The sequence below is a fragment of the Eleutherodactylus coqui genome, chromosome 4 (genome assembly GCF_035609145.1).
Source record: "Eleutherodactylus coqui strain aEleCoq1 chromosome 4, aEleCoq1.hap1, whole genome shotgun sequence".
In the NCBI taxonomy this organism is placed as follows: domain Eukaryota; kingdom Metazoa; phylum Chordata; class Amphibia; order Anura; family Eleutherodactylidae; genus Eleutherodactylus; species Eleutherodactylus coqui.
Window position 1 is genome coordinate 286039151 of NC_089840.1, and position 12432 is coordinate 286051582.

The window sequence follows — 12432 nt, forward strand, 5'->3', positions numbered from 1 at the left end:
TTTGGAGGAAGTCCGAAATATTTTTATTATTGGGTTGGAAAGTGTTATTCAAATTATATAACTTATCATAATTGAGTCTGAAGACTTCTGCCATCTGTTCTGGGTGCGATAATTTGTGACCCTTGCCTCCAGGGTCCCAGCTAAATGGTATTTTTGTTTTAGCCTCCTTTCTCTTTACTTGGCTTGCTAACCACTTAGATGGCTTCCCTATTGAAGAATACATAGTGGCCCTAAAGTTTATGAGCTCTTTATCGTAATCACTTAATAGTGTTTCGCAGTTCCTCTCTAAGTTTAAAAAGTTTATAGTGATTTGCGTCCGAAGGGGATGTCCTCAAATTAAGTTCTATTACTTTGATAGCCTTTTGTAGGGTTGTCTAGTTTTAATGCTTTTTCTTTTGTATCGTGAGCCCAGCTTAATCAAAGTCCCTCTTATATACGCTTTATGTCATTGGATGTATCCCTTTTGTATTATTACACTTAAAGTAATCTTCTAGATCCCCAAAATAATTATTTTCTCATATTTGGGGATTTTTAATAAGAATGTGTTAATTCTCCAATTATGAGGGTGTGATGGAGCCATGCCCAGCACCAAGGATGTGGTTCAAGAAGCATGGTCTAACCATGTTGCGGTGCCCAGTTTGGAGGCGGACACATTGGGAAGCAGTGACCTGTTAACAAGTCATAAATCTCTCTCTTTCTTACTCCCCCCCCCCTCCCCTGCTTACTCCCGCAACACAGCGCTCACCCCCGCCGGCACCCGAATCTTTTCTCATGAGTAGGCAGGTGCTCGAGTATTTGTCCTTAGTGAGTATGCTCGCTCATCTCTATTGTTAAACCTTCAATATTGTCTTACCCTCTCTAAAGTGTAATCTGAACTCCTTGCAGCAATACAGTGCGATGCGACGTTTCTCATTGCCAGAGGATCGCTGCTTCACAGTGATGAGAGATGTTTTTGCCAGAAAAACAGCGTGAAAACTAGTTTCTTGGCCCGATTTCGCGCTCACTCGTGTGTAGGTAGCCTTAGACTAATGATGAATACTATTCTTCCCCAAAAATAAGACAGTGTTATATTAATTTTTTCCCCAAAAGAGACACAGTGTCTTATTTTCGGGGTGTCTTGTATTACATAGTAAACGGGGTTCAGATCCCTCTGGGCAGGCTTCCGTGTAGTTCTGAACGCCAACAGAGAATTTCTGCCTGGTAGCAGGGCTTGAATACCTCGCCTACAGCAAGCGATTGCTCTAATTAGTTAATAGAGTGTCGGGTCAGCCATTCAGAATCAGTGCTCAATTAACCAATCACAGCCATTCATTGAACTCTGTTCTTTTGAATAGGGTCATATACATGAGATAAATATATTGTGGCAAGCTGGGGTCACTTGCCTGCGGATCGCTGACCTCTCAGACAGGACAATGGTGCACCACACGTGTAGAAACGCTTCATGAGACGTGGATTCTCTTTAAGACTGGCGCCTGCCAGCATTTATTTTGCGGCAAACAGCATATACAAACACAGTCCATGTGCAATCCTGGGTTCTCCATCCACTGGGTCACCGCCGTTACCCCTCCCGGGGTGTCTAGACTCTACAGGGCATCATCCTCTATCAGACTTAAAACGGTCCCAAACTGGTCCACACGAATTAGGCTCCCAGTTACTCATTCAGCGTCTCCACCACTTCCACTGGTCCACACTGGACCTAAGGCTTTCAGTCCTTCCAGCTCACCTGAGCTGTAGCTTCCATCCTGAGTGTGGCAGGAACAGACTTTTATTGTTTCCTGCCACATACAGCAGGTGTTAATCCTTTGTTTTAGTGCTAGACGTCCTGTCTGCAGCCCTCTATAGGCCCTTCTATGTACGGCACTGCCATAATATATAACATGAGCGGCAGGTCTTATCTTTGGGCATTGCCTCGGAACACCTCGCCCATTGTTTCCAATGGGTCCGGAAAATGCATTGCATACTATGCTAGGTTTCCCACTGAAAACAATGGGAAACACTTGCCGACACTCCGATGCGGCTTAAAGCCATGCTGGAGGATCGCGATCTTACTGAAGTGATAGGAGGTGTTTTATTTTTTTTTATAGAAAAAACACTTTCCATCTGCTAGAACATGGCAATTGCACCAACATAATATTAGGCCAGGTTTCACGGCCCAATATCACGCTCGCCCATGTGTAGGTAGCCTAAAGGTGCCTTCACACTTGCAATGAAATTCTGCGATGCGCGATTGAGTGAAAATGCAGAATTATGCAACCAATGATTTTCAAAGGTTTCATTCCCATCTGCGATGTTTTCAATCATGTGATGTGGCATAATTTTTTTTAAAAATCGCAGTAGGTCCTAACTTTCTGCCTTTTCCTTTTTTTATCTCCCATGTTTCCCAATGGTGCCTCCTTCATTGCGCAGTGTCACATAGTAGTTCTGCTCTTTTTACTCCACGCGGTAGGATATCAATAAAACTTTACCATATCTCGAAGAATCCCTCCACCTGTGTCTCCTTTTTGGAGAGAGGCCTCAATCCAGTCCATACACATAAGAAAGGTGAGCTTCTCCAAAAAAAGTTTAAGGGGGGGCGCCACGTCAATCCATGTCTGTAAGACCGTTTTCACCCTCTCCATGGCCACTATAAACAAAAGTACATCTTTGTTTATTTGGATTTATGTATCCAAAAATTGCCTGGACAGGGTCCAGTGGACTGCGGAAGTCAGATTAGTTGTAGTGAATCAGTGTACTCTGGTCCAAAAACTTTGGACCACCGTGCAGTCCCACAGACAGTGACAGGGGCCCGCCCCAAGTTCTCCACATCTGAAGCATCTGCCATTATTGTATATTTTCATTTTGTAGTCTCGCTGTGGGGTGACATACTCTCTGTGATATAGTTGCAGGGTCATCTTGATATACCTACTTGATGGGAGGGAGACTATACTATATCGTAATGCTTTTAAGAGCTACGGTACTGTTAGTTCAAGTATGTCTATGGACCACCTGGAAAGAGCTGTTTTTGATATATGATGGTCTATCAGGATATTTAGAAATTGGTAGGTTCTGGTAATATGGCGTTGCGCACCACGGGGCTGTTTCAGTTGCAACTGGTTCAGTCCCAGCCATTCATTAACGAGTATTTTCAGCAACACTATGTAGCTTTTGGCCTGTAGGCATGGGAAGAAAATAAAGTGAATTTGTAGGTATTTAGCCTGCAGATCTCCCAGTGACAGCATTTTATGTGTATTTCATGGTAAAAAAAATTCAACGTTGACTATTCCCCCATGATGCCAGTAACAGAATTCGCCATGTGAGGAGATAGCCTGGAAGTACAGGTTATTTAGTAATGTTAGGTAAGGTAAGAAGTTCAGGTGTAAGGGGGTTATTTTGCGGAGTTTGTGCCACAATTTCCACGTTGACATTAGAAGGGGGTTTTCTCTGTGCTCCTCTTGGATCATTTGGAATGTTAAATGCAGGATGTTAGGGGGGGCTTTTTGAGGGACAAGTTTCTGTTCTGGCTGAGTATCCACGAGAAATAATGTCTGTTGCAACAAATCTATTATTATTCTGGTTAATGCTGCTATGTTGTATGTTCTTATATTAGGGAGATTCTTCCCTCTGTTATACTGAGGTTGTCTAAGAATGTTGAAGGGAGTCCTCAGGGGTGAGATACAATGGGAGGGTGTGGAATATATGCAAAGTCCTACATCTGGGCAAGAAAAATGAAACAAACGCATACAGAATAGGAGGAATTGAGCTAAGCAGCAGCACATGTAAAAAAGACAGGTATACCAATAGATCATAGACTGAACATGAGTCAACAATGTGATACAGCAGTCAAAAAGGCAAACACCATTCTGGGATGTATTAAGAGAAGCATAGAGTCTAGATCACGTGAGGTAATTATCCCCCTCTACTCTTCCATAGTCAGACCTCTCTGGAATACTGTGTCCAGTTCTGGGAACCCCACTTTAAAAAAGACATAGACAAACTGGAGCAAGTTCAGAGAAGAGTTACCAGGATGGTGAGTGTTCTGCAAATTATGTCCTATGAGGAACGGTTAAGGGATCTGGGAATGTTTAGCTTAATTAGATATTAGAAAAAACTTTGTGACAGTGAGGGTGATCAATGAGTGGAACAGGTTACCACAGGAGTTGGCGAGTTCTCCTTCAATGGAAGTGTTCAAACAAAAGCTGGACAAATATCTGTCTGGGATGATATAGTAAATCCTGCACTGAGCAGGGGGTTGGACCCGATGACCCTAAAGGTTCCTTCCCACTCTACCATTCTATTATTCTATGATATACTGTATATAGGAGACGAGGAAATTCCACCATCTTAAACAGATGGCATCTGCCTACATATGAGAGTGGGAGTCTTCTCCAGTTTAATAGAGTCTGCTCCAGGGCTGTTATATATGGTTTGATATTAACATTATATATTTTACGCGGGTTTTCACTATACGAATTCCCAGGTAGGTGATAAAGTGTGTTCACCATTGAAAGTGGTATTGGTGGGTCCACTATGACCTTCGCAAACCTTTTGTTAATAGGGCCTCTGTTTTTCTAAATTGAGAGTATATCCTGAAAGTGTGCCTAGATTTTGGAGGTCTTGGAGAATTTTCGGGAGCGTGTGGACTGGTTCATTGGTACATAGGAGCACATCGTCAGCAAATGCAGTTATAGAGATATTAGGGTGGTGTGAGTGGGATGGCAAATTGAGAGGGACTGGTTGTAGATGGTACAGTAGGGGATCTAAAGAGAGGTTAAGGAGAAGGGCTGAGAGGAGGCAGTAATGTCTGGTGCCCCTGAACATATCTATGGGTTGTAGGTTGTGTTCATTTATTGTCAGGGTGGTCAAGGCTATGACATCAATGGCTCTTATCGCAGTACGTCATCTGGTTATGCCATCTCATTAAAAAGCCAAAATAAGTCTTAAAGACTACGCCCTATAACTGAAACTTCACTTAATATTTCAATATATTTTTTCTTAAAGATATATACACAATTGTTATCAATACAAGTAATACAAAGGATCAATTTGACAATGTTACATACATATATGCTCCAACAGGATCAAACTGAAAGGCAGGAGACACAAATTATATATATATAAAAAAACTTTCTGACAGTGAAGGTGATCAATGAGTGGAACAGGTTGCCACAGGAGGTGGTGAGTTCTCATTCAATGGAAGTGTTCAAACAAAGGATGGACAAATATCTGTCTGGGATGATTTAGTGAGCCTGCACTGAGCAGGAGTTTGACCCGATGACCCTAGAGGTCCCTTCCAGCTCTACCATTCTATGATAGAGGGACTGCACAGTAAAATATCTATATTTCCAGATGATACAAAATTATACAAGACAGTACAACTCAGGGAACTCAGACTTAAGTTCATATCCAGGCCTTTGTGTTGAAAGGACAAAGCTGTGGCCTTGCTGACACGTAGACGCAAAGACTGGCCTGAGAGCCGAACCCACCGACTTAAAGGAGGTTTTTTCCTAGAGCCTCAATCTTCTAGCCACGTTCATCCTGGAATGACGAAGCGTCTACTATTGAAAGAGCGACATCTTTTTCCAAATAGGAAACTAATCGAGGAACCGACCATACATAACATCTAAACACTTAGGCATAATGAAGCGTTTGTCCAGAACATTCACTTCCCTGACTAAGACATTATCAAAATCCTTATGTGGGGCGAAAAGTTTTAGGGAGAACGCCTGAGACGTCTGAAGAAAAACAATATTTTTAAAAGAAGTTGGAGGCTGATCCAGCATAAGCAAAGTATCTGTCACTGTTGTAATTAGGTTATCCACCTTCGTAGAGAGTTTTGAAACCTGGTTCTCATCCATACCAGAGCCAGCAAAAGACTCAGATAATTCGCCCTCTGATCGACTACTGTATTTATGGAGAATTTTGTCATGCACGCTAGGAGACACTGAATTAGAGGAAGTAGCCAGGACAGAGATGATAACCTAGAGTGATAAGACCTAAGCCTCATATGTAAGCCCTCCACAGTGCAGCGCCCCCCTATATCGCCTCCCTCATCTCAATCCATCAACCAGCCCGGGCTCTCCGCTCTGCTAACGAAACCAGATTGAGCGCCCCTTTAATTCGAACTTCTCATTCCCGCCTCCAAGACTTCTCCAGAGTAGCACCGGTCCTCTGGAACGCACTACCAAAGGCTACCCGAGCAATCCAGGACTCGCAGAACTTCAGGCGTGCTCTAAAAACGCACCTCTTCAGGGAGGCATACCGCATACCCTAAACAAACCCCTCTGTACTCCGCTTGATAACATGCTCCCTGACCTACTGACTGCAATCCCTGCTAGCCATCATAAACCGCGCCTGCAGTCATACTGTTTCTGCCGTCACACGGCTAAATGTCTGACCATTGTCTATGTGTATATCACCCCTCACTCTCCACCTCGCCATACAGTGCACATCTCCAGCCCCTTTACCTTCTGTATCACCCCATTACTTGTAGTATGTAAGCTCGTTGGAGCAGGACCCTCACCCCTATTGTTTCCATTAACTGATTACTATGTAACCGTGGTTCTGTAATGTTTGTACTTTTGTCTTTCTGTATCCCCTGTCTATGTAAGCGCTGCGGAATATGTTGGCGCTATACAGATAAAGTTTATTATTATTACTCTGCCCCGCAGATAGACCTGCAAAAAAGAGCTGCTGTCATCAAATACAGTCTGTCTAGTTGGACTGGACATGCGGTCCAGCCTGTCGAGAATCATCGTGGATGCCCAGGTAAAGTCTGAAACTGCCCATGACTGGGAGTGTGCCCACTCCAGCTTTGCGATTAGAGAGGACTGAATAGGAGGGGTGTCAGTAGAAGGATCTACAGCAGTCTGCTGCGACGGTATGCAGTTAAGACAAAATGGATCCAAGTGTCACGGGCAAATTTGGTTTCACAGAGAGTACACACAACACGTGGTTCTGGTTAACCGTTGTGTTGAATCCTCCATTCTGGTGTCCGACATGGCACCAGACAGAAAGCCCAGCTAGTGATGATACAGGAAGAGTAGCAAGCGGGGAGCTGGCCATCAGGCAGAGCTTACCCAATTGTAGTTGTTCCATGGAGTCAATAGAACAGTTATATCCAGTGCGAGTCCCAGGCAACTAGCTTCTCCTGTGTAGAACCATAGGTGTCAGAATGCAGTGACTTCCAAATGCCCATGCTGACAAGAAACTTCCAGCATATGAAGGAGAGAGGGAGTGTTGGCAGGCCTCTGGGATGCAAATGAAAAATCTGCACGCTAGCAGCTAATAGGAGGTGAAACTGGGGCTAAGTTTAATGAAAACCCCACCGGTCAGAGTCTTCCTCCCACACATGCGGCACCACCGACCGCCAAAACCCCTGTGACGATAGTCCGAAAGGCAAGCGGGTGAAGCACAGCTCTTACCTGGATGTGAAGAAGGGGGACACTGAAGTGTTTGCCCACCAGGCAGAAATGCAGAGAAGCCACAGAGGCACGCATTGAATCCGGAAAAGTGCAGCGTGGAGATCAAACCTACAACACTGCACACACTAGGCCAGTAAGACAGAGGAAACCAACTGACCCTTAGAGAAGAGGCCAGCAGACCAAGAATGGGGGAACGTACCCCCAAAAAAGCACAACAAAGCAAACACCAGAGTAGCCTCTAACAAGAAGCAGGAGATGTATGAGAGGAGCTGTTGCTCTGAAGTTAGGAATTACTGTGAAGGAAGGGAATTATTTACCCTTGGGAAGACTATGCTTACCCACCGTGCCACTCAATCATTGGGGGACCTGCTTTGATTGTGGCCCAAAAACGTCTGATGCGGATGGCAAGCTTCACTGTTCTGGCAATAGCCCCAATTTCCTAGCCTTTAATTAGGGAGCGAGTGTTCCGGACAAAACAAAAGGAAACTCTATGGCAGACTAGCCACCTTCGAGAATGCCTAAATGTGCCATCGTTTCTTCTGAGATGGAGGGCCGACAACAGAAGGGATGAAACCGTTCTGTGCAGGCATGGAGAGTCCTGCCTCCCTATATGCCCTGGGATCAAATATGGCACTTCAAGATCGTGTCTCTCAGTACAAGTGCTGGGAAGGAAGGAATGTTTGATTTCTAATGTACTATTTATCAATTAAAAAGAATGGCAAAAAAACTAAAAATGGCTTCTTCCCTGAGGAGTTTTTGGGAAAATGTGATTTTGTGAGTGAAACATTTCTCAAATACAACATTACTATGGCTTCTCCCTTTTGTGAATTTTCTGATGTCCAACAAGATGTGATTTAGAATTAATACCTCTCCCACATTCTGAACATGAATATGGTTTCTTCCCCATGTGAGTTCTCTGATGTTTTTCAAGATGTGATTTCTGGGTAAAATGTTTCCCACATTCAGAACATGAACATCAAAGAACTCACACAAGGGAGAAACTATTTTCAACAAGATTTGCTATGGCGTTAAAATATTTCCGACAATCTGCACATGAAAATGGCTTCTCCCCCTGTATGAATTGTCTGATGTACAAAAACTATTTTTTTATTAAATCATTTCCCGCATTCTGAACATGTATATGATTTCACCCCAGTGTGAATTCTCTCATTTTCAACCAGATATGATTTTTGAGTAAAACATTTCCCACATTCTAGACATGAAAATGGTTTCTCCTCACGTGAATTCTCTGATGTTCAACAAGATGTGATTTCTGAGTAAAACATTTCCCACATTCAGAACATGAAAATGGCTTCTCACCTGTGTGAGTTCTCTGATGTTTAACAAGCTCTGCTTTGGAGTTAAAACATTTCCCACAATCTGCACATGAAAATGGCTTCTCCCCTGTGTGAATTCTCTGATGTATAACAAGAACTGTTTTTCTATTGAAACCTTTCCCGCATTCTGAACATGAAAATGGTTTCTTCCCTGTGTGAGTTCTCTGATGTTCAACAAAATTTGATTTGAAGTTAAAACATTTTCCACAATCTGCACATGAAAATGGTTTCTTCACTGTGTGAATTCTCTGATGTTGAACAAGACATGTTCTACTTATAAAACATTTCCCACATTCAGAACATAAAAATGGTTTCTCCCCCGTGTGAATCTTGTGATGTATAACAAGATATGTTTTACTTGTAAAAGATTTCCCACATTCAGAACATGAATATGGCTTTTCCCCTATGTGAATTCGCTCATGTTTAACAACATCTGATTGACATTTAAAAGATTTCCCACATTCGAAACACGAATATGGCCTTTCTCCTGTGTGAATTCGCTGATGTTTAATAAGATCTGATTTCTCTATAGAAGATTTCCCACATTCAGAACATGAAAATAATCTCTCCCCTGTGTGAATTCTCTGATGTCTAACAAGACAAGATTTCTGACTAAAACACTTTGCACATTCTGGACATGAATATGGCTTCTCCCCTGTGTCAACTCCTTTATGTTCAACATCTCTTCCGTAAATTCTATGTTTCTTATCAGTCTGTGATGAATCATACGATGGAACCTGTTTAGAAGGATCAGATGACAGATCTTTGCTGTGAAGGGCTGAGGGTGTATTTGGGATAATGGCAGGGTCTACATATGTAGCTTGTACGATACCATGTTCATCTGCTCTACAATCCATTGATATCAGCTGTCCCTCTGAGCTCCTGGTGTCATCATCTGCCATCAATAAAACAAATTTTAATGTTTTTAAATATTACAATTATATTTTATTACATTTCTATATTAAAGATTCATTAAAAAAATCTATTATTTAAAGGATTTCCCGTTAATAGTAGGCACAATAATTTGTGCAGCAACTAATCTGACAATCATCCTTAAAGGGGTTGTCCTGCGCCGAAACGTTTTTTTTTTTTTTTTCAATAGGCCCCCCCCCGTTCGGCGCGAGACAAACCCGATGCAGGGGTAAAAAAAAAAAAACTGATAGTATTTACCCGAATCCCCGCGCTGCGGCGACTTCTTACTTACCTTGCTAAGATGGCCGCCGGGATCTTCACCCACGGTGGACCGCAGGTCTTCTCCCATGGTGCACCGTGGGCTCTGTGCGTTCCATTGCCGATTCCAGCCTCCTGATTGGCTGGAATCGGCACACGTGACGGGGCGGAGCTACGAGGAGCAGCTCTCCGGCACGAGTGGCCCCATTCAGAAGGGAGAAGACCGGACTGCGCAAGCGCGTCTAATCGGGCGATTAGACGCTGAAATTAGACGGCACCATGAAGACGGGGACGCTAGCAACGGAGGAGGTAAGTGAATAACTTCTGTTTGGCTCATATTTAATGCACGATGTACATTACAAAGTGCATTAATATGGCCATACAGAAGTGTATACCCCCACTTGCTTTCACGGGACAACCCCTTTAAGTACCACTCATTTAAGACCATACATTTTGCTGCATTTTTCATCTCTGAAACTGAGTACTTCCGTATCATAGCACGTGTTCTGCACTGATTTCCTCCCTGCAGTGACGGTAATTTCCTACCTCCAGCGGGCGCTCTCAGTTGCTGCTCTTATCCGCGCCTCATACAGCTTGTAAGGTTACAGAGCCGTATGAGCCGTGGATAAGCGCTGCTGACGCCCCCTGCTGTAAACTGCCCTGTACAGCGCTGCAACTACAGTCTGCTGATCACGTGCTGCTGACCAGGGAATAAAGACACTTTTAGAAGGCCGGCACCACCATTATCAGTGGGCACAGATATGTTTGTAGCCATTCATTAACCCAGCTGATCGATAGTAGAACTAAGATATGTGTAACTTCCTACTGAGCATGCCCAGTAACTCTGATTTTTCAGCAGCAAAGGAGAGGAAACACGATAAGGCCTCATTCACATGGCTGCATGCATAGCACATTAACAGACAGAATCACATATAAAAAACTCATTCAAATCAATGGGTTCTATTCATTCCATTTTACGTGCGTAATACAGAGCGTGAACGCGCCCTGATGGTAACTGCGCATGTGCAAAGGCACTAATGGAGGTTGGGAGTGACTAATAAATGATGTTGCCCAGGGCGGACGTAACCTACAACAACCCAGAAAATTACAAAAAGGAGAGACATGGAATACTTTGTACAATATTGCTCCTTTCTTTATAGTACATGGGGTCTCAGCCGGGAGCAGACGCGATGTGAGGAGAAGCTGAATGCAGTCTGGAGAGGACTTCTTACACGGCGCCTGCGGCCGGACTAAAATACTAGGAGGAAATAATATAATTATCATCATGTATTCCAGGATTAATAGAAAACTATAATGATGACTGATCTGTACCCGTTGCAGAGTGCAGGAACACAGTGATCTGTTATCCACAGGATTAGGATCGGCTTATGACCCTTTGTGCGAGGACAACAGGAGGAGCACCGGCAGAGCTGCACACAACGACCTCCAGCAGACTAATGACCAAACTGTCAGGAACCCTCCATGAGGGGGCCGACTCCATATGTACTATGGCTGAATAAGGGAATATAGAGCTGAAAACCCCGACAATACAGACTCTTCTCTACATGTAGTCTCACCTGGGGGGTCATCTGTAGGAATCTCCTCCTTACACGGCTGATCCCCCCTCACATGTGTCTCTGTAGCATCAATAGGGATCAGATCTTCCTCCAGTTTCACCAGCTGTGAAATAAATATTGTAAAAGTCATCAAACAGTTGGAGAAGTTGTGCGGAAGGTTTTATATGGGCAGAAAAGGTCATGAATTAGTATGAGGAGCCAGAATGACATGACAGCAGTAGTGATCTGGGCCAAATAGCTGCCGGTCTCCTGTATAACTCCAACCTGTTGCTTCTTTATTCCAACCAGAAGTCTCCAGAACCAGAAAATAGCGATAAGATGCAGAGATCTGGTTCAGATGCATTACATCCTAGGATAATAAAGGAAGCAACGGAGATAATTGCTGAACTACTGGCCATAATCTTAGAAAATTCCTGGAGAACAGGAGAAATCCCAGAAGATTGGAAAAGGGCAAATGTTGTGCCTATGTTTAAAAAATGGAAGAAGGTGGATCCAGGAAACTACAGTCCTGTGAGTCTGACTTCTATACTGGGAAAGATCTTTAAACCAATTATTAAATAGCATGTATGCAAGTACTTGGATGAAAAGTGAGTAATTAACCAGAGCCAGCCTGGGTTTGTAACAAACAAGTCATGCCAGACCAATCTCATTTCCTTCTATGACAGAATCACTGACTGGGTTGATCAGGTAAATGCGGTGGATATCGTTTATCTTGACCTTAGTAAAGCATTTGACAAAGTATCTCATACCATACTTATTGAAAAAAATGACCAAATATGGGATTGACAAGGCAACTGTTAGGTGGATTCACAACTGGCTGAGTGATCGTACTCAAAGAGTGGTCATAAATGGCTGCACATTCAAGTGGAAGAATGTATCAAGTGGGGTACCACAAGGCTCTGTCCTAGGCCCAGGGTTGTTCAACATTTTTATAAATGAACTAGAGGA

At 43.4% G+C, this 12432-nt stretch overlaps 1 protein-coding gene across 1 annotated transcript; it reads right to left on the reverse strand.

Moving 5' to 3' along the window:
• Positions 1 to 5013: 5013 nt before the first annotated feature.
• On the reverse strand, positions 5014 to 11614 carry LOC136626744 (zinc finger protein 300-like). The gene is made up of 2 exons (XM_066601749.1): positions 11485 to 11614; positions 5014 to 9632 (listed from the first exon to the last, which is right to left on the reverse strand). Exons 1-2 carry the CDS (start codon positions 11612 to 11614, stop codon positions 8614 to 8616), a joined length of 1149 nt encoding a protein of 382 aa, XP_066457846.1. The 3' UTR covers positions 5014 to 8613.
• Positions 11615 to 12432: the final 818 nt, after the last annotated feature.

Bases quoted from the DNA above. Each gene is read 5' to 3' on its own strand.
- LOC136626744 (XM_066601749.1), bottom strand. From the start codon at position 11,614: ATGACTTTTACAATATTTATTTCACAGCTGGTGAAACTGGAGGAAGAT. The intron at 9,633-11,484 runs GTGAGACTACAT...TATTGATGGCAG, and splicing joins TCCTACAGATGACCCCCCAG to ATGATGACACCAGGAGCTCA.